The 23,168-nt window shown below is 47.5% G+C and overlaps 1 protein-coding gene across 1 annotated transcript; it reads right to left on the bottom strand.

Annotated features, from left to right (window-relative positions):
• Positions 1-4,450: 4,450 nt before the first annotated feature.
• pdcd4a (programmed cell death 4a) lies at positions 4,451-22,549 on the bottom strand. Its single transcript, XM_072678623.1, has 11 exons — positions 22,090-22,549; positions 15,048-15,344; positions 12,843-12,940; positions 12,028-12,141; positions 11,684-11,905; positions 11,327-11,424; positions 10,605-10,719; positions 10,258-10,365; positions 8,456-8,566; positions 7,725-7,864; positions 4,451-7,251 (listed from the first exon to the last, which is right to left on the bottom strand). Exons 1-11 carry the CDS (start codon positions 22,136-22,138, stop codon positions 7,200-7,202), a joined length of 1,404 nt encoding a protein of 467 aa, XP_072534724.1. The 5' UTR covers positions 22,139-22,549; the 3' UTR covers positions 4,451-7,199.
• Between the last annotated feature and the right edge of the window lie 619 nt (positions 22,550-23,168).

The following is a 23,168-nucleotide window of genomic DNA, read 5'->3' as shown; positions in this document are numbered from 1 at the left end:
AGAGAGAGTATGTGAGTGTGATAGTGTGTGTTTATGTGTGTGTATGTGAGTGAGAGAGAGAATGTGAGTGTGATAGTGTGTGTGTGTGAGTGAGAGAGAGAATGTGAGTGTGATAGTGTGTGTGTGTGTGAGTGAGAGAGTATGTGAGTGTGATAGTGTGTGTGTGTGTGTGTGAGTGAGAGAGAGTATGTGAGTGTGATAGTGTGTGTATGTGTGTGTGAGTGTTAGTGTCAGTGTTAGTGACAGTGTCAGTGTTAGTGACAGTGTGTTAGTGTCTGTCAGTGACTGTTAGTGACAATGTCAGTGTTAGTGACAGTGTTAGTGACAGTGTTAGTGACAGTGACAGTGTTAGTAAAAGTGTTAGTGACAGTGTTAGAGAGAGTGTCAGTGTTAGTGACAGTGTTAGAGAGAGTGTCAGTGTTAGTGTCAGTGTTAGTGTCAGTGTTAGTGACAGTGTTAGAGAGAGTGTCAGTGTTAGTGTCAGTGTTAGTGTCAGTATCAGTGTTCGTGACAGTGTCAGTGATAGTGTTCGTGACAGTGTCAGTTAGTGATAGTGACAGTGTTAGTGTCAGTGACAGTGACAGTGTTAGTGTCAGTGTCAGTTAGTATTGGGACACCTGCTCTTCTGAAATCAAATTAAAAAGAGCTGATCCTGCTTCTGTTGGAGTAACTGTCTCTACTGTCCAGAGAAGAAGACTTTCTACTAGATTCTGGAGGAGGAGCATTGCTGTGAGGATTTGATTGCATTCAGTCATAAGAGTGTTAGTGAGGTCAGGATGATGGATGATGATGATCACCACCCCACCTCATCATCCCCACCTCCTCCCAAAAGTACTGGATGGAGCTCCTCCACCATCATTCCAGAGAACACAGTTCTTCCACTGCTCCACAGCTCCTCAATGCTGGGGGGCTTTATACCCCTCTAGCCCACGCCTGGCATTATTAGGCAGCATGGAGCCAATAGGGTCATGATGTTGATCTGCTCCAGAGAGTCCTATTCTATTGGCAGTAACATTTGGACATATGGTGTATGTATTCGTAACCTGGTGTGGAGAGGCTGAAAAGAGTACCTACCCGCAGAGTGCTTGCCAACCGTCCTCGGTGTAGGCGGGGCTGGTTCTGGGCGGGGCATCTGGCTCCAGGGTCTCACAGAGGAACAGAAAACTCAGTTTTCAGATTTTAATAGATGTTTCCTTCTTGTTGCAGTTGGTGCTCTTGCAGCAGGCTCCCGCTGCCGCTGGTCAGAACGCTGTTCCGATAGGGCCAGGACTCGTGGCCTTTCCTCTTCTGCCGCAGCAGCAAGGCGCTGCCCCCCAGCCTCAGGGACAAGCCCCCCAGCCCGTCAGTGAGATTCCAATTTTACTAGATGAGACTACATACAAAAACCCAAATGCAGCCGACCAGCCAAGACATGTTTAGTGTTTCTCTATTTTCACACTGGAGCTACGATGCTAATATAGCAAACAAGCAGAGGAAGCTAATACCCCACCAGTTAGCTGCGAGGTTAACGTCGCAGAAGCAGCTGTAAGATTTAAGCCTCCAGTCTTAATGGCACTTGGAGGAAGACCGGAAGTCTGAGTTCTGCTGTAGCTGAAGTGTCACTTTAAGGGTTTAACAGCTGCTTTGCTCTGCAGATGATGCCGCTGCTGGTCATGCTGCCGCAGGCTAATGCAGTAGGTAACGGGCAGCCAGCAAACGGGCAGCCAGCGAACGGGCAGCCAGCGAACGGGCAGCCAGCGAACGGGCCGCAGCTCCAGGTAACCTCACCTAACCAGACCGAGCAGTTCAGAGCTGCACACAGCGTCACATGCTCTGGAATGTTAGTCACCTAATAGTGCAGCTTATTGTGTTACTGTGTGTGTGTGTGTGTGTGTTCCCTTAGCTGATCCCTGTAGCTGGGCTGAACCTCCAGCAGGGCGGCGCTGCAGCGGGAAAAGCTCGAGTGAAGGTACAGTAAAAATTACACAATCCTAAACCCCATTTCCACACATACTGACCTAAACTGCAGCTGTTACATTAAAGGGAAATTTCACCCATTTTAGTGTGAAACCTCTACTGCAGAACAGCTCTGACCGGGGTTTTCTAGGTCTATTGGCTTTTAAAACAAATACATGCAAATGAGCTCTGTTCTGATTGGCTGCCCTGTATTTTGTCTTATTTAGAGTCTGGGCTAAAACACTCCTTAGAACTTCAGTGTGGGTGGGTGGGGCTACACTGTTGAATAGGCATATGTAAATGTGCTGATATTTATGACATCACCAAAAAAACGCATTTGTAAGCAGAAGGTGCAGACGGGACGAATATTCACACTCATTAATGAACTGATGTTCTGTGTCTGTGGTGGGTTTGTTCAGTCTTGGTAATATATTCCAATCTTTCTCTGTAGCACTCTGCTGCTAACTGGCTGTTACGTCCAGCAGAAGACGTCACTATGGTACACACACACACACACACTTCTTCAGATATACCCTTACAGTAATGCTCATAAGGAGAAACTATATGATTATGAAGCTTCTTATCAGAGTACTGTATTCCACCCTAAATCATCCATCTTCTTATCTGAACTTTCCATTCCACCTTAAATGGTGACTCTTCTAATATTAATGTATTTGCTTCTTGTTGTGAACTACTTAAGGTGGACTGAACCAGTCTGTGTCATTTTAGTTCAATCTGATTCAGACTTTTAATGATTATTTATTTCTGTTTTGGAAGGTGACCCAAAGTCCATCAACTTCAGTTTCTGCTGCTAATTTATAAACAATCCCAGTAAAATATTTAAAGCATCGTCCAATTAAAGCTCCTTTCAGCCCAGGTTAAACTTCAGCCCAGACTTCAGACCAGGTTTAGTCTAACTCTGTTTTTCTGTCTGATCTGCAGGACTGATGCTGCACACCGTACCGGTCCTCCTCACACCAAGTTCAGTCTGGTTCTACTGTTCCAGCCTTGCCTTCTTTTGTTTCACTGAACCCAAACACCAGCACCACTGTCTGATCTGGGTGATGTGCTGCAGGTCACCAGAACACCCCTCTACAGCTGCCTGACCCAGCATCCATCTGTTAACCCTTACTGAGAACGAGCTTCAATAAACCCCACTATATTTAGCCTAAACAGGAGTCGGCCACTTTATTGGAAACCCCTACCTTATGCTTCCACTGCTTGGCCACTTTATTGGAAACCCCTGATGAACAGCTGGAGGCTAACAGAAACTGCATCAACGGCTGATCTAAAGTCTCTCTACAGCAGCAGTGTTTCTGATAAAGTGGCCAGGTGTAATATAACAAATAAATAAGGAAATAAACAACCACGCAGTGACACCTCTCCTTTAACCCAGTGAGGGGTGTGTGTGTGTGTTCAGGCGTGTTCAGACTCAGCTGAAGTGAACTTTCAGGATCTGGGCTGATCTTGGTTGAGCCTCTCAGGAGAGTTCAGTCAGGCTCAGCTCTGCTGTGAACTCCTCCTCACCCCTTCCCTAAAGTCAGAACCAGGCGCTGGTCTTCTTCTAGGTTAACGGGGGGCACGACCCCCTGTAGGGACAGTGGTGGCTCAGCGGTTAGAGCTCCGGGATATCGATAACAGGGTTGTGGGTTCGATTCCCGGGCTCAGCAAGCTGCCACTGTTGGGCCCTTGAGCAAGGCCCTTCACCCTCTCTGCTGGAGTTGGCTGCCCACCGCTCTGTGTGTGTGTGTGCGCTCACTGCCCCTAGTGCACTAGTGTGTGTGAGTGTGTGTGTTCACTACCAGATGGGTTAAATGCAGAGGACACATTTCGCTGTACAGTGACAAATACGAAATATGTGCTACTGCCACTGTTTCCTAAAAACCAGCATCTTCCGTCATGAATGTCAATGAATGCTGGGTAGTTCAGCTCGTTCTCGTCAGCATGTCTCCAACTGCTGCAACTGCTGAAAGAACATATGGGGGAACTTTATGGGTCATGGAGAACTGTTTATAAGTACATGAAGAACATGAGAACACAAACTGAGAACCGGCCTAGATCTAAATGCAGCAGCAGTGATCTCTCGCACACACACACACGCACACGCGCATGCACACGCACACACACACTCACTCCCAAAAAGCCCTCCAACCTCAAGGACATGTCAAAAACCACCACCCTACAGTGTTCTCCACCTGTGGGTCTACATTAGTTTGAAGCAGTCAGCTGAAAGACAGACAGACAGAACAGAGCTTTCAGTGGATGTTCTTTAGAGATCTCGGGGTAAATGTATGTGGAGATGTGAGTGAAGGAGCTTTGAGCAGGTTAAAAGAACCTGTTTATAACGTAGGTTCTACTCCTGGTACTACATCATTCTGCAGTTCTGCCCAAATCCGTCCAGGCCAAGAACCGTTTAGGAACCTCTATTGTGTGGAGTGTAGCTGAGGAAGCAGAGTTGGGCGCTGTACACTGAACAGGACCATGTTCAATAATAAACACACACAGAAACAGGGAGGAAAGAATCAGGTCCGGAAAGTGAAGCTCCGCCCCAGGGTGCTGATGCAGCTGGCCGCTCCGCAGCACTCGGACCACTCCAGCTAAGCCGCAGCAGAGCTGTCCAGACCGCTGGAACAAAACCCTGGAGCGGAGTTTCACTTTCCAGACCTGGGTTTTATTTCTCTACAGTTTATTTACAGTCTGATGTGGCAGATTAACCCTTAAACTGTCGCTGCTCCACCTGCTCAGCATTTGTTTACTCAGGACAGAAAAACAAACAAACAAACAGCAAGTAGGCATGTATAAACTGACAGGAGCTCTAACCACACACTCACACTGCAACAAATAAAACCTAGTGACCACCCCCCTCCCCCCCATTCCTGATCATTCAACCAAGTCTTGTTTTAAGTTTCTCTATTTAGTAAAATGAACTCAATCTGTAATTATTTAAAGCATCATTTCTTAATCTGAGACTCTTCAGCACCATTTTTTCAAATAAGCCCAGTCTTCTGTACTGAAATAATAGAATTCACCAAACACAAGAACTTAAAACACTGAGAAAAAGCTGAACAACCCCAGAAAACATTAAAACAGTCTCAGCAAGAGGAATATTTAATATACTGATAGATTGTTCGATTTACTGGTAGACTAAAATGAATAATCCTGCGCAAAAAAAAAAAAAATTGTCAATCAGCCAAATCATGTTTGGTGTCTGAAGCTGTCTTAGTTATTGTGGATTAACAAGGCTAATGTAGCAAACACTGGAAGTCAATCATCAGTCAACCTCCTAAAGAACTTCCTGGATGGGAGGCCCTCCACTGGAAGTCAATGATCAGCCCGTTTGCTTAATATCTGCTCAAACGGCATTCAGCTGTTCCTGAAAGAGGCTCAGAGCTGAAGTTCAGCAACACAGTGAGGTTATTAATGGTAAAGCTCACCGTGAGAAATCGGCACCCACAGCTCAGGCCTAAAACACACTCCAGCACGTAAACATCTGGATAACACACTGCACACGCAAAGCCTTCCTGTAGACTGTGTGAGAATTAGCTTAGCAGTTATCACTCAGTACTGAAGAGGGCACTAGAGCGTCTGTAAACAGGATCGACTGTTATGCCGTGGTAGAAGAGTCCCACTGGAACGGAGAAGTGAGGAGACCTCGCATCCGCTTCTACAACTGAACCAGTTCTGCCAGGGACTGGTCAAACTGTCAGTCCACTGGGAGAGCTGACCAGTAGAAAAGGCACTGGTTAGGCTTAGCTGACATTATAATGCCTAGGGGGCGCTGTAAAGGGTTTTAGAACAACACACTGAAGTTCATATTTGTTAGCAACATTAGCATCATCGCTCTGTCAAAACCCTGGAAGTCAATAGTCAATCATTTTTTTCTGTTTTACAGCCCCTCACTCCCCCCAGAGTGGTTTACTGGACAGAAACTGAATAAGTAAAAGTTCTGCAGTGATTATGCAGAGTCTTCATTCGGCATAGTACATATCTGGCCTAATGAAGTCTGGGATACAGGTTGTGAGAATTGTGTGTGTGTACGTGTGTGTGTACGTGTACAACAGAAATCTGTGTGACTGCTGACTTTGTGTTTGTTAGCCATGTTAGCCTCTTAGCTAAAGCTAAAAAGAAACCTCAGACACTGAACTGTTCTCAGCTGATCGACTGTTCACCACTACTGGTTAATGGGAGAAACTAGAGTCTGGATGCAGAACTGGACTGTTCCTTTAGGAGGAATTCCCTCGCTGATCTGATATTAGTGCAGAGCAGGTCAGATCCTTTAGAACCCCACCTTCTCATTGTTCCCAGTCTGGCTTCAGAACAGAAACCAGAACATCTGTCTGGAGAGCGGGAGGTGGGCGTAAACGATCAGCGTCTGAGTAAACAGGGTTAAACCTGATCAATACAGAACCAGAACAGCCCTTTCAGAACACTCGCCGACCCTGCTAAACAACCCATCGTCATGAAGGTGAGGAGTTTAATAGTGAAATCATCTTAAACCTAATTAATAAAGCTTTTATTATTTCCCCGTTTTAAATCAGTTAACATTATTCTACAGATTTCACTAAACAGAATTCCTTCAACCCTGTGAGAAATGAGCTGAACAGCCTGATGATCTGCATTCTGACAGCAATCTCACATGTACTGATTAGATTTAAGGTGATTCTACACCTCTACAGATCCTCCTGCGGTGAATATCTTGGCACCAACAATAAAAGAAAATGAGGGGAAAAAAAAAAAAAAAAAAAAAAAAAAAAAAAAATGGTGGAGATGGAAACTTCAGGTCCAGAAACTTTAAATCCAACCCAGGATTTTTACTTTCTGGACCTGAATTTTCCATCTGAAAAATTGACAGCTCCAGACGGCGTTTCACTCCTCCCAAAATTCCCCTGTGCTGCGCCCGCCCGGCCTTTAGTGTGTAAGCGCTGCTCTTCTACACTTTGCTTATATAAGCATTATACATGCAAACTGAACAAACAAAAAATAAAGCGCAGTCGCTGCTGCTGCGTAAATTAAGCCCCGCCCCCAATCATTAACCCATCTCCCGGCAGCGCCCAGTCATCCCGCTCCCCAAAATGGCAGAATTGAACTGATCTTGAGCTCAAACTGGAACCAAACCAGAGGAGGCGTGCCCTCCTCTGACAGGCAGCGAAGCGCTGTGTGTGTGTGTGTGTGTGTGTGTGTGTGTGTGTGTGTGTGGGTGTGTGTGTGTGTGGGTGTGCGCGCTGGTGATTATTGGGGTCCCGGGGCAAGCTCCTGTTCTCTGCTTAGCTTTTAATGAGTCCTCCGTCACCCTCGCTTACAAAGCGCTTTCGCCCCCTGGTGGACAAAACAAAGACTAATGTTAACCACAAACAGTCCACATTCCAAGTCAAGTGGGTTTTATTGTCATTTCAGCTACATACAGAGAACACAGTGAAACAAAACAACGCTCCTCCAGGACCATGGTGCAACACATTCTGCATACAGAACACAAGTGCAACACAACACAGTACAGACAGAACCCCCCAGACACACCCCAATATAAACTCTGAACAAACCTAAACCAACATAAAGCCAGCGGTCAGTGAGGGTCTACCTGTAAAACTCCATGGGCCAGTTTCCCAGACAAGGATTAAGACTAGTCTTGGTCTACAGAGCAGTTTGAATGGTGATTCTCCATTGAGAGTAAAATGTAGTCTATGACTAGGCTTAATCCCTTTCTGGGAAACCAACCATATATATGACCGTTAGAAAAGTGTGTGTGTGTGTGTGTGTGTGTGTGTGTGTGTGTGTGTGTGTGTGAGTGTTACCTGGCAGGACAGGCATCTCGGAGCTGTTTGGTGATGACTGCCTCCTGGAAGCACAACTCCACAAACGTCTCCATGATTGTGTGAGCATGAGGAACGTCCAGATTAATCTCCGGCAGCTCATCATACACACGTTGGAAACCCTGCAGAGAGAAGAAACCGTTCTCACACACACACACACACACACACACACACACACACTCAACAACAACAACAATCTCAGGACTTCAATACACCTGAACTCTGCAGCATCTAGACCTGGTTAAACTGTAAGGGAGGATGAGCTGCAGTCTGCACTGATCGTCCCCACATTACCACCCTGCTGCAGATCACTGTACTGCTGACGGCCGGTCAGAGAGCTCTGTCTGTTTATTCATACAAACACTTCAACTCTTACAGCCCTACTAATTAGTAAACCACCATCTCTACACTTCCTGTTCTTTGATGTTTAAGGTTTATTTACATATTTGATGTTTATTGTTGCTCCATCGGTCTGAGAGTAACGCAACTACAATCCCCCGTCTGTCCCGTACATTTTACACTCTTCATAATAAAGCAGACTTTGATAAATCGGGAATACCGCCATACAGAACATCTAGTCCATGTTCTAGATAACCGTTATACAGCGTCAGTAACCACAAAAGTCTATTAGCCTCACAGCTCCAGTGCCAACTGAGGGAAGCTTCAATAAGCTTTTAGCTACATTAGCTAAGAGTGGTCCAAGCTCCACTGACCCGGTTCATCTGGTCCAGAGTGATCAGGCCGGACTTCCAGAACGCCTGCAGGAGCTTCACCATCATCTGAACAGCCGTCTCTCCAGTGCTCTCCAACACCATCACTATCGCCTACACACACAGAGCGCGAGAGAGAGAGAGCGTGAGAGAGAGAGTGACAGAGAGACAGACAGAGAGACAGACAGAGAGACAGACAGAGAGACAGAGAGAGAGACAGAGAGAGAGACAGAGAGAGAGACAGAGAGAGAGACAGAGAGAGAGACACAAACTCCTGTAAGATGAAAGTACGACCTTGATATGGTTCTGTGGCCTGTAATATCTGTCCCTTTTAAAGGCGGAACTGAAAAAAAGAAGCTGGTAGGTAAGAAACGGGCTTCAGCTGTGTTTGTTTAGAGGGTCATAAATTACTGCATTTCTGAACTAGAGGCAGAGCGTTCCACTGCGATTGTGTGACGGGGTGGTTAAGTTCCCAGAAGCAGCTTTGACGATACAGTGGAACGGTTCTGTTAGGTCTTGATTTCATTACCCATCATCGTACTGGATTCTTGTTGCCAACATTCAGAAAACCTCAGCAGGGGGAGGAGCCTTTTCTTATAAAGCCCCCCAACTCTGGAATAACCCTCCAGATAATGTTGGGGACTCAGACTCAGTCCCAGTCTTTAAATCTAGGCTGAAACTCATCTGTTTAGTTCAGCTTTTGGTAATTAATGTTTCTTAGATGAAGGCTGCAGGTCCAGGGTTCGAGGACACAGGGAATTGTAGTACACTGAGATGCTGGAGCTGTCGTCTCGCTGCTTACACGCCATCACTCAGGTTTGTGGACGGTGGAGCAGATGGACGCTAGTGTTTCAGGGAGCTCCCGTGTCTGTGTTACCTTCTGGCTCTCTCCTTTTAATTAGACTGTTATAGTCAGACCTGCCGGAGTCGTCAGACACAGTCTGATACTGATCAACATTCTCTGATCTCTATAAAATCCTCTCAGATCTAACTCTGTCTCTCTACCTTCTCCCAGTTAATGACCATCCAGCACGACCTGCTGGAAGACTGACCGCTGAGGTCCCCTCTACCTGTGTCAGACCGGCTGCCACCTACCACCCAGCACCACTCATATCAGACCAGCAGCTCACCTGCCTACCACTGCTACCTGTTTAATTACCATATTAAACCTAAATGGACTCGTAACTATCTGCACTATTAATATCACCATTATTAACTTTGTTGTATCTGGTTTGGTCATTTTTATCATTAATGTTTAAATAGTTCTGATCAGAGGAGGACGGGTCGGGTCCCCCTTGTGAGTTTTGGTTCCTCCCAAGGTTTCTTCCTCCAGCTCTGAGGGAGGTTCTCCTTGCCACTGTCGCCATTGGGGCTCACTGGGGGTCTTTGATCCATCATGTCTTACACTATTTCCTTCTTTCCCCGTTTCGGTCTTTTATTAATTACTATTTATGTAAAGCTGCTTTGTGACGACAACAGTTATAAAAAGCTGTACAAATAAATCTGACTTAGCTTCCTCAAAACACTCCAAGCAAACGAGCGGGGCTGCTGATGCCAGGGTGAACACTAATAGACCCAACAGACCCGATGAACCAGCAGAACCGCAGCCTTAACTCTGGTACATTCTACACTGCATGTCTAAACCCTCCTGGTGGGACTGTGTTTATTAAAGGGTTAACAGCTACTGTTTACTCACTGATTTTAACTGGAAAAATCTGGAAAAACACAAAAACGTAATCTTGGTGCCAGAATTATTTTATGCTCTGTGGTCAGTCTGATATCTTCTGTAAATAAATAGAATTTACCTCGTAGACAAGCTCATGGTGAAAGTGAGGCACCTCAAGGTCTCTCAGGCAATGCTCCGCCTCAGTCAGCTCACCTGAGATCAGGTACTCCTTCAGCAACAGGTTCATCTAAAAACAAACCCAAATACCCACTTCATTTTTTCACAGCGGTTCTGAACCCGGTCCAGAGGAACTGGACCGTCCCACTGTCCCTCAGGACCGGTTTCAGCTTGGTACTGAAACTGAACACCAGTATTAACACATGTGGAACACGTTAAGACGCTCTGCGTTATAAACCAAGACGCCACTACAGAACACACATAGTGCCTAAGGTGTTCAGACCACGCCCCTTATCGTTCATTTTATACCTCTTTGATCAAGTGTTTGACGGGTCTTTGGCCGCCTCCCACTCCCCATACGTTATCCAACCGCACCATCTCACGCTTCATGGTCAACAGCACAGACGCCCGATCCAGGGCAGCTCTGAAATTAAACACACACACACACACACACACACACACACACACACACACACACACAGTCGTTAATAGTTATAAGATCTTAATAATAATAAAAACAAACAAATAAATAAATAGGTTCTACAGAAGGTTCTTATAAAATATTCGTTTAATAAATAAAATAAAACTGAAAGATCAGTAACTTATGCTTGTTTTTGGTCAAATGTTTAACAGTGTAAACACCACCACTGTTTGGAGTAAACTGCACCTCCCTTGTTTACACAGATTCAACCCACCTCCCTTCACTCCAACAGAACCACAACTACCCCAGGTTTACCAGCTTCTGGTGCTGCTAGAACAGCTTCTCCCTTTACATACACTCAGATTAGTCCTTTGGCGCCCCCATCAGTACGGTGTTTAAACAGCCACATTATATGAAGACTGCATGTGTCTCCGCAGAGCGCGTGGGCTGGTGCACCGGTGCTGAGAAGGGTCTGGTGTCAATGTGACTGGAGACCGTATCTGTTCACTGCAGGAGATCACCGCGTCTGAACTGGCTCTCAGCCTTACTTTACTCTCAATACAGAACTACAACTCCCACAGTGCACTGGTGTTCTGACACACAGGCTTACCTGGCATGGTCACAGTCCACTTTGCCTTTGTAGCGGTTGAGAAAGTTCATGGGTAAAGCGTGGTCAGCGATGGCTCGAGCAATAAACTGACCGAGCATCTGGGGAGAGTGGAAAGGTCAGATTTAGAAATTTAGAAAGCTGGGCTCAGAGTACAGGTTCAGTCATGGTACAGCGCCCCCTGGAGCAGAGAGGGCCTTACTCTGGGGCCCAACAGTGACAGCCTGGGTATCGTACCCACAACCCAGTGGTCAAGAACCCAGCACTCTAGGCACCACGGCCCCGAACGGCTAGGTTCTCGCTCTGTTTGCTGTTCTCAAGAAATTCCACAGACACCACCCCCCCCAAGGAAAGCCATACCTGTGGAGCCTCAGGTGTGTCCAGGATGAGGTCTGGAAGCTCTTTGAGCATTTTGTCAAAAGCTCGGGAGACATCACTCTCGGACAGAACCTTCCCCACCAGGTCGGACAGCAGGCGGGACGTCAGCTCACGGTGACTCGCCTTACCCTCCAGAGACAAGCTGACCGCCAGAGACGAGAACTCGTACTTACGGGGACCCAGATTCAGCTCCTTTAACAGCATCTACACACACACACACACACACACACACACACACAGTGTTCCACCTCTGTGGAGAAGACTCGCGCTGGGCTCTATCGCGCTGTTACATCCTAGTGTCTGTGTGCCATGTAGGAAACACTCACCTGTACCTCTCTGGTGTCTCCGTGCTCAAAGTACTCCTGAACTATCGGGTTCACCGTCTTCTCCAGCTGACCCTCCTCCAGCTCAGGAACCACTGTGGCATACACTGTGTCTCCCTGCACACGCGCGCACACACACACACACACACACACACACGTGTTAGGGGCAGTGAGTACACACACACACACACACACACACACACACACACACACACACACACACACACACACACACACACACACACACACACACACACACACACACAGAGCGGTGGGCAGCCAACTCCAGCTCCCGGGGAGCAGAGAGGGTGAAGGGCCTTGCTCAAGGGCCCAACAGTGGCAAGCCCGGGAATCGAACCCACAACCCTGTTATTGATATCCCGGAGCTCTAACCGCTGAGCCACCACTGCCCCAGTAGTTTTCCAGTAGCAGTGACTCACCTTCCTGTTTTGCTTCCTTTACTCTAGTACACCCGACTGCGTCTTACACTCAGACCCACGGGGGAAAGGACGACAGGGGGGCTTTCATTCTTAAAGCGGTCATTCTCAGTTAGTCACACAACTTGCAGAGCAGTAAGAGCACCGCTCAGCTCTTCACTTATTGGACAGGCCTGTGTCCTTGATTAATTTGCATTTTGTCCCTTTATTTATTAATTTAACAGCAAGTCACTTAACATCATTTTAATATATTTCCTAACAGGCCTATTAAACATGTCAGTAAATGTGTAGAACAGCCAGCGAGGAGCCGACTGTGTGAACAGCTGAAGCCCAGGTGCTCTCCACCTGCAGCTCTCACCCATGTACAGGTGCAACACTCACCTGAGCAGACTCGTCGTAGTTTGGATCTCTGGCGTCCGGCTCCTCCATCTCATACACCATCCCTGCAGCTCCCCACACACCTTTACCCCCCGCTCCACCTATACACACACACACACACACACACACACACACACACACACACACACACACACACACACACACACACACTCTGATTTGTTCATGCATACATAAAATGGACAAAAGTATTGGGACACACCTCTAATCCTTAAATTCAGGTGTCTGATTCAGTCCCATTCAGCTACAGGTGTATAAACTCAGGCCTCTAGTCCTGCAGTCTGTCTTTCCTCCACACATCAGTGAAAGAACGGGAGGTTCTGAAGAGCTCACTGAACTCCAGCGTGGTTCTGAATGTAATAGGAGACACCGCTGCACCAACAACAAGTCAGCTGGTGAAATTTAGACCTTCCCTCCTAGATCTTCCTCCATCAGCTGTGAGTGGTGTTATTATTGAACAGTGGAAGAGTTTAGGAGGAACAGCTCACAGAGAGCAGCTCAGCCACCGAGTGTCTGTCAGACCACGTAAAGTTACAAAGCGGGGTCAGGGTCGAGTGCTACAGTAACACACTAACTATTGAATAAAGGAGTGCACTGCTGGTGCACAAGCCAAACTAGGTGCCTCGTCTCAATTAATTAATTAATTAATGAAGAAATGAATGAATTAATTATTAAAGTGAGCTGCACCCCTCCCCCAGTGTAAATGATGCGAGGAATCCAATCACAAGCGATCACAGGTGAGGCGTTTATAATGCCAGGTGTGAACAGGGCCCCAGTACGAATCTGCATTTAATGCAAGTTCTGCTAGGATATGAACCGGAGAGGGCCACACGCAGCACATGCTGTTTTGCGCTAGCGCTGAAGGCTAACCGGCGGGTGTAACCGGTGTGGAAGACTACACTGACTAACAGGGGCGTGTAGCGCTCGCAGAATGGCGTAGTGCAGCACAGCGAGTGACGTGGTGGGATTACTGTATCTGGTGTGAAACAGGCTTCAGGACTGAATGATCAGACAGACTCGCTACCCTACACTCAGACCAAATGCCTGCGGGGAGCACATGCTTTATTAGACAGGAACAGCTGAGGGAGTCTCCCGGACAGAGAGCTTCAGTAACAGGAGCTGCGATGAGTTTCAGAGCAGATACTGAAGCTGCTCTTCCTCCTGAACACCCGCAGTCCTCCTCAGTAGAGCTGATCACACTGTTTAAATCACAGCTATTTTTAAACCTTCAGTTCAGAGTGAGGGAGAACAGCAGCAAACCCAGAGAAGAACCAGTGTCTGTCTGTCTGTCTGTCTGTCTGTCTGTCTGTCTCACACACACACACAAATGTTTGTGGACATCCCTTCTAATAAGCAAACAGCTGGTCTAGTCCCTGTAGAGAAGAAGTACTGCCAATAGAATAGGACTCTCTGGAGCAGATCAACATCATGACCCTATTGGCTCCATGCTGCCTAATAATGCCAGGCGTGGGCTAGAGGGGTATAAAGCCCCCCAGCATTGAGGAGCTGTGGAGCAGTGGAGGAGCTGTGTTCTCTGGAAAGATGGTGGAACTCCATTCAGTTGGGAATAAGATGGGATGGTGAAAACCCAACATCCTGACCTCAGTAACGCTGAATGCAAATCAAATCCTCACGGCAATATGCCTCCAAAATCAAGTAGAAAGCCTTTTTCCTTGGACAGTAGAGACAGTTACTCCAACTCTTAACCTTGATTTCAGAAGAAACAATACTTCTGTCCATATAGTACATCAGGTTTAATACTCCCGTGCAGAACACATGAAGAAGCTCCACCACATCTTCTCAAACTGCCCCGAACACCACTAGAGCTCAACACCACTAGAGGAGAACGCTAACTGCTAATTGTTACTTCCGCCAACATGCTGAGTGACTGGACAGAGGGAGGACCATGCGACCCACCCAGAGAAAGAGCGTGCGAGAGGACAGTTAAGCTCTCTGGGACTTCCGGTCACTGACTGATGGCAGTGGCATCACCGGAGATCAAACCTGCAACCTCCTGGTATCAGCTAACTCTTAGACAGTTGGGCCACCTGGGAATCCCTTATTATCGTACATTAGTAATACTGAAATCTGGTATAATAAGTCAGACCTGACGTCTTCTGTATTAATCTGCCAGTTTATTCGGACTCCACCCCTAAAGGAAGGTGCAGTTACAGGCGAAGGTGTACTAACCTTTTTTGGGCAGTCCGCGGCCTTTGCCGGTGCGAGACTTGCGGTCATGGTTCTGAAGGGCCTTTCCTTTGGGGCTGTGGGGGTCCGTTCCCGTTTCCCCGGTGACGGACTCTGACAGGCTCTCGCGGGTGGAGTCGCGGGACGAGGACTTCCTGAGTCGCCGCTTTGCTTTCGCTTTCAGTCGTGCCTCATGCAGCGCCTTCTCCTGAGGGGTCCAGTTACCGTTCACCTCCCCTTCATTCAGATCTTCATCATCATACACACCGTCATCATCCTCCACCTGCTGCAACACCACACCTATAGACAGAAAGAAACAGACAGAGACATTCGTGTTTACCCACCAATGAGCCAAAACACAATGACCGCCTGTCTAATTTACTGTTGTTTCTCTTCAGGACCTCTGAAGTCTGAAGGGGGTCTCAGGGTCTCTCCACCTAAATGTTCCAGCAAATGTTCTGCAAGTTGATTTCCGGTTCCAGCACCTCACACAGGTAAATGAGGACCTAATGAGGAGACCCTCGTCAAATGGTCTCAGGTGTTCACGCCGCCCTATTCTCCACATCCAACACGTCAATCATTCACTTACCCTCTGACAGAGACCCTAGACCCTCACCTGCAGCTCTGATACATCGCATATAGTATCACCTTCAATAGGAACGTAATGGTCTTAATGTTTTGGCTAATCTGTGCATCTACTTTATCAGTTTTATTGTGAGACTAAACACCACTGTATCTAATCACAGTTATTGATCTCCATGAACACTGTACCTTAACACACTTCACACACTTGCCAAGTTGCTGGAAACACCCAGAGTGAAGAACCTGCATAACCTGATTATCCAGGGCCTCACACACACACACACACACACACACACACACACACACACACACACACAAACTCCTCAAGGACACTTGTGGCTAAACACCACCCCCCCACCCAGAACCCCTCCCCACTGAGCTTGTGACCCAGGTGCATTCCAGCACACCTGCACTGTTTACCTGTGTAGCACACCTGTACTGATCACAGGCAGGAATGATAAGCTCTGATAAGGATAAGGAGAGTGAGAGCGCGCGCGCACACACACACACACACACACACACACACACACACACACACACCCCTTTATTTACCTGGGGGTGCAGTTAGGAGTTAGCTAGCACAGCTACTGTCAGTCAGTGTAGTTTGCAGTATTTTCTGATTAGCTTTAGCAGAGCTAAAACTTAAATGAAAAGTCAACTATTAAAGTCTGTAGAAATGAACAGTGCTAATACACTAAATACTTTCAGTATGACGTTAGCTGTCTGCGTCTGCTCAGAGCTGTTAGAGCACATCATTTAGTTAAGTTTTATAGACTACAGAACCCCAGTCTCGCGGTTCTCCGTGTGTTTACTGTGGAACGGTTCCACTGCAGTGTTTTCTTCTCGCGTCACACCTTCACAACTCCCCCACACCCCCCACAACTCCCCCGCACCCCCCACAACTCCCCCGCCTCTGGCCTGTTTACCACAGTGCACTGGGGGCACAGCCATTCCTGAACCATGGTCACATGACCAAATGCCAGGCCAACACTGCCATATGTAGACAGGGAGGGGGAGAGAGAGAGTGTGTGTGTGTGAGTGTGTGTGTGATCTGCCTGCTCAGCATTTCTCCATGTGCTCTTCCTGCTGTGGCTGCTGGCTCCTGAGCACGTCTCTAGAGCTGACCACACTTCCACAATATCTCCAGATCCAGTCTTACACGTGCTTACACCCACCCAGAGAGTCTGAACAGCCGTTTGAATCCAGAAAGAAAATCAACCCTGGTAGATCAATAAGAACTATAATCAACACATGAAACCTGACACTGCACCTGGAAACAGTCCGCTAACGCTAGCCACTGAGGTTGAATAAAACTAGCTAATGCTAAGCGACTCACTTGGTGTAAGCAGCGAACACTAGCAGCCGCAGTAAACCTGCTGTCCACTGTTCTGGGTTCAGTCTTCTGCCGTTTCAGACGCCGCTGCAGCCTGAACCTCTATGGTTTGAAAGCCTGGTGGTGGAACATCACCAAACCCCTCATGATGTGAGGCTGGATCTCGTCTGCGTGCAGGAATTCGTGCTCCAGCTCAGAAACTTCTCTACTGAACTGAAAAGTGTAGCCCTCTGAATAAGGCCTCACCCAGTCGCCCCGGGCGGAGCTTCACTCCCAGCGACACCCGACACAGATTCAATCAAATTACATGTGTGAATATTTCTACTGTATTTTAGTTCATTCTGCGTTTTGACCCTCATTTCCCACATCCTGCCCCTGGTCTGTATGCTGGGTTAATGTGAGCGGTACGCTGCAACAGTGTGTTGGGTAACCCGTCTGTCCTCAACATCAACTGGTTTTACTGGGCTGCTGAGGAACGGATCAGGCTCTGGTGTAAATCTGTGGACGTAAACAGGAAACACTCACTCCTCCTCCACCGTCTCAGCTTCTGCTCGACCTTCTGACTTCCGCTCGGTGAGGTAGGTGTGTGTGTGTGTGTGTACACTAATCTCTCCACACAAACAGCCCTGATTACCAGCAACCTTTTCAAACACCTACTTTAGCTTTAACTTCACCTACATACCTACACTTAAAAACAACATCCTATAATAAGACCATGATTCAGTGCTTATTAAAAATGTACGAAGTTTCATAAACGGTGTTCACACCACCTCCAACACACCAACACACGTTAAAGGGGAGTCATGCCTCTGCAAACGCAGAGGCATCACATCTGGTATTAACCTGTAATAGAGCCCTGTCTAGCAGCAGATTAGCAGCTCACAGTGAGAGCTAGCCAGGTTAAAGTTCTGCAGATGTGGCGGTGGGTCAGTCAGGAGCGTACTGCGGATGTGACGGTGGGTCAGTCAGGAGCGTACTGCGGATGTGACGGTGGGTCAGTCAGGAGCGTACTGCGGATGTGACGGTGGGTCAGTCCGGAGCGTACTGCGGATGTGACGGTGGGTCAGTCCGGAGCGTACTGCGGATGTGACGGTGGGTCAGTCCGGAGCGTACTGTGGATGTGACGGTGGGTCAGTCCGGAGCGTACTGTGGATGTGACGGTGGGTCAGTCCGGAGCGTACTGTAGATGTGACGGTGGGTCAGTCCGGAGCGTACTGTAGATGTGACGGTGGGTCAGTCAGGAGTGTACTGTAGATGTGATGGTGGGTCAGTCAGGAGTGTACTGTAGATGTGATGGTGGGTCAGTCAGGAGTGTACTGTAGATGTGACGGTGGGTCAGTCCGGAGCGTACTGTAGGTGTGATGGTGGGTCAGGAGGTACGGTCTTGTTGGGTTTGATGGGGCTGAGATCTGCTGTTCTACTTTGTGGTGTAAAATAAATGGACAGTGTTTGACAGCAATCTCAATTTAATGGTCATATTTATTTGGACACAGATATTTTGATGCATTTAGATGGGAAAGCTGAATTAAGAATTTGTATGGATTTACCAGGCTGTTCTGTGAACATTACAGCACCCCCTCAGTCTGGTATACTTAACCCCATCTATGGTGGGTTGTTAACCCCCCTGGATTGTTAAGGGTCAGAGCTGAACCCTTATCATAGACAAACTGGACTGCAGAAAACAGCAGGCAGGAGTGTGTAATGGGAGGTGTGTGTGTGTGGTTTAACAGTCATATGTGCTTATCAGAAGGAGATAACACACCCAACCTATCTATGCTATGTGTGTGTGTGTGTGTGTGTGTGTGTGTGTAACGGTCTGTAGCGAGGGAACAGTAAAGCCTGGTTTCTAGCTAGTGCAGTAGAGGCACAGTGACGGGGTCACTGTGGGATCAGTGTGTTAACACCGACTCTGCTCCCACAGTCAAACACCCTGTTGTTGATCAATGAAGAGGAGGAGGAGCTTGTGCGGAGTTTGGAGGACAGTTTTGCATGAGCTCATACCTGAATTTGAGTAAAGTAATAAATACTTAGTTACACCATTATACACTGGGGCTTTATTACAATTATTTGCCCCAACAACTCTCGCATTCCTGAACCGAATAACGAATGAATGTGTACCGCTGATTTAAAGCAGCAGCATGTGAGACACTGACTGAACACTCCTGGATACGGCGTGCTTCTCTTCATATTTCACACTACAATCAGATACGTGCAGCTTATCTGAAATGACTGTTTATGACCAACATCCCTCCCATCTCCATCCACCCACTACTACCCATCCTTCTATTCAGAGACATACCCGTACCCATCCACCCACTCACACCCATCTCCACCCACCCACTACTACCCATCCTTCTATTCAGACATACCCGTACCCATCCACCCACTCACACCCATCTCCATCCACCCACTACTACCCATCCTTCTATTCAGAGACATACCCGTACCCATCCACCCACTCACACCCATCTCCATCTACCCACCCACCCATTACTACCCATCCTTCTATTCAGAGACATACCCGTACCCATCCACCCACTCACTCATTCATTTCATTCAATACAGTAAATTATAATAATTTAAAAAGGAGGCAGAAATGGTCCAGTCCATCTGTCCTACAACCATCATGTCTTTGTGATCTGCATAATAACCATCTACCGCAATCAGGGCTGTTTATAAGCACGTTTATAACGAATAGCTGTGCTTCACCGGCCTGTGCAGTGTAAACACACAGTTTATGTAACTACAGAGGGGTGTGAGTGTGTGTGTGAGAGAGATAGAGAGAGAGATAGAGAGAGAGTGTGTGAGTGTGTGAGTGAGTGTGTGAGACAGAGAAAGAGAGAGAAAGAGAGAGAGAGAGACAGAGACAAAGAGAGAGAGAGAGAGAGAGAGAGTGTGAGTGTGTGAGTGAGTGAGTGAGACAGAGAGAGAGTGAGACAGAGAGAGAGTGAGTGTGAGACAGAGAGAGTGAGTGTGTGAGTGTGTGTGTGAGTGTGTGTGTGAGTGTGTGTGTGAGTGTGTGTGTGAGTGTGTGTGTGAGTGTGTGTGTGAGTGTGTGTGTGAGTGTGTGTGAGTTATGTAAGGCTTTGTTATTAGTGTGCAGGGGAGGCGTGTGTGTTCGCAAACACTGAGCTCGGTGGAGCTTCCGTTCCACCTTAAATAGTCCAGGGCGTCTGAACGGGACTGTGCACCATTTAAGGTGGAACGGAAATATTCAATCTTCAATCGATCAACACCACGTGCAATCAGATTTCTATAATCACACGGATTAAATGAGTAATTACAAGCAAAAATTACAGCAATTAAACTGTGTCAATTACAAACGGAGAATAGCTAACGGTGATTTTCTGCAGTCGGACACAAATACGGGTGAATTAGTAACCCTATCCGCAATATAAATACGTTTTGACGCCATAGCAGACGATAATAAACATAAACTAATCACAGAAGTGAGAGTTATTAATGCACTGTTCACACGGAAACCAAGCACTTCCTCACCATAGCGTGGCTTTAGCTTAGCTTCGCTAGCAGGCGGCCGACTGGCAGCCCGCTCACAGCCCGCAGCTACAGCCCGCTCTCAGCCCGCTCACAGCCCGCTCTCAGCCCGCTCTCAGCCCGCTCTCAGCCCGCTCTCAGCCCGCAGCTACAGCCCGCTCACAGCCCGCTCACAGCCCGCTCACAGCCCGCAGCTTCAGCCCGCTCACAGCCCGCAGCTTCAGCCCGCAGCTTCAGCCCGCAGCTACAGCCCGCTCTCAGCCCGCAGCTACAGCCCGCTCTCAGCCCGCTCTCAGCCCGCAGCTTCAGCCCGCAGCTACAGCCCGCTCTCAGCCCGCAGCTACAGCCCGCTCTCAGCCCGCTCTCAGCCCGCAGCTTCAGCCCGCAGCTTCAGCCCGCAGCTTCAGCCCTGTTTTACTCGGTTTTGCGGTGCTCCGCTCCACGATACACGACTTTCGGGTCGTAGAAAGGTTTTAATTGGTTCTGTTGTATAAAACTAGAACAGGGCGGTTATCTGCTGCTAACAGGCAGCTCCTCAGGAAAGGGTTAAATATGTAAACTGTTCCTACACGTGTAACTTTACCCACACGGGCCTGCACACATTTCCACACAAAACAGCCCGAATAACCACGAACTCCTCTCAGAATTAACCCAGATCATATCTCCGCGTGTTCAGAGTTCACATTTGCGTCAAATGAACCGATTTATGTCTGTAAAATTCCCCCAAAACGGCGAGATAGCGAAGTTAGCTTAGCATAGCTTAGACACATGGAGCTCAGCGCTCGAGCAGCAGATTCAAAACAAACCAATAATATTTCGATTTAAATCCAAATTCAGCTGCATTAAAAATACATTTTAAAGGTGCACCATACAACCAAAGCACTACAAAGCATGCTCATACACATTTTAGACCGAATTTAAACTGCATTATTAAAACACTGTTCTACAATCTTGCACTTCTGCATTATAAACCACTGTAAACAACGCAGAGCTGCAGAGGGAATCATTATAACCCGTGCAGATGCAGAAGCCACAGGAAAATGAACTATTACACAGTCATGCAGAGCTGCATTATAAACTATTATACACTGTAAACGATGCAGTTTGATGCAGTTTGCTTTCTAAACCCTAAACCACCCTGAACTGCAACAGCAGCCCTGCAAACCAGATTACAGCTGCATATAAAACCAACAGCACAGAAGCTACAGTGTGGAGCTGGTCAACTTAGAGCCACAAAGCAAGGATCCACCACAAAGCATTACACATAGCATATTAGGCATAACAGCACTATAACCTTATACATCCAGCAAATCTGCACTATATGCATACATACATACACCCCCAAAACTACACTCTGCATTATAAACGGTCAGAAACCACGCACAGCTGCTACATTACAAGCTGGACTGTTCCAGACCCTAACGTGCACTTTATACCCCAGACTACACCAACGCAACACGCCGTGCTCCAGTGAGCTCGAGCCCAGACTCAGTTTAACTGCTTTCCGCGTTTTATTAGAAACTCTTCAGATTTCCAGGCTACAGCTGCATGCAGCCTCAGCAGCCGCAGGGCACCTCGGCAGGTGTGCACAGGAGAGGGTCTGAGTGCATTTGGTGTGGATTTATGAGGTCTCACCATCGGCCTGGACAGCAGCGGTGTTCCACTGTTCCACTTCGGCCGCCATCGCGCTGCTCTAACCGACCTGCTAACGGAGCTCAGCCCAGGAGACGGTGGAGGTCTGTCCGCCTGCACGCCCACACTGCTGCCTGTCGCGCAAACACACACCGGACTGAGCAGAGGTGGAGCAGGGTGGAGCAGGGTGCAGCAGGAGAGGGTGAGAGAGGGCAGGTTAGGGCTGTTTACAGTCCTGCTGCACTGAATGGACCTGGTCTGCTCCCCCGCGCGCGCTCGCTCGCTCGCTCACAGCAGTGTTAGCTTTAGCTCGGAATTATAACGCTTTATATCGCAAAGATAGAAAAAAAAGACTAATTTAAAGCTGTAAGGAAAGAGAACCTGGTGGACCCGCAGTGACCCGGCCGTAAATCCGCTGAGTGCTGCTAATGAAGTGCAGCAGCTGCAGGTAAACACACTGTTTTTAACTTTGCAGCATGTCACGTGGCTCTAGCGGGGCAGCCGATTGGCTGCTAGAGGGGCGGCACTGATATGGCGCCGTCCAATAAGATACTGAGATATATTCAGTGTTGACAGTCAGAGCAGTTTAAAGGGGACTGCAGTGGTAAATAATTATATTAATATTGATTAATATATTGGTCATATTGATAATAATAAACTATAACTATAATAATGATGGTTATAATAATAATACTAGCATTGATGTTATTATTATTATTATTATTATTATTAAGAAGAAGAAGAACAGAAGGAACAGGCCTGGAAGCAGACATGTTCCTTTGTTTATTTAATTTGTTTTGTTGTTTGTTTACAGTTTATTTACGAGCTCGTTAACCTGATCTTTATCCCCACACAGAAACAGAAAAGCGCGAGGGGTTAAAGTTCTAGTTTCTGCCACACGGTGGCGGCAAACATCAACAACACAGTTCAACACAGACAGTCCTTTACAGGGTCAGCCCCTGTGTTCATGAGGATGTTACACTCCTTAAACATCTCCAGAGTTCTCCTCTCTCATGGAGTCTAGTGTTATTTAGAGTTCTCCTCAGATCAACACCTGGTTTGGTGGTAAATCAGGGCTTAAT

Source organism: Salminus brasiliensis, chromosome 4 (genome assembly GCF_030463535.1).
Source record: "Salminus brasiliensis chromosome 4, fSalBra1.hap2, whole genome shotgun sequence".
Taxonomy (NCBI): domain Eukaryota; kingdom Metazoa; phylum Chordata; class Actinopteri; order Characiformes; family Bryconidae; genus Salminus; species Salminus brasiliensis.
This window is presented reverse-complemented; position numbering and strand designations above follow the sequence as displayed.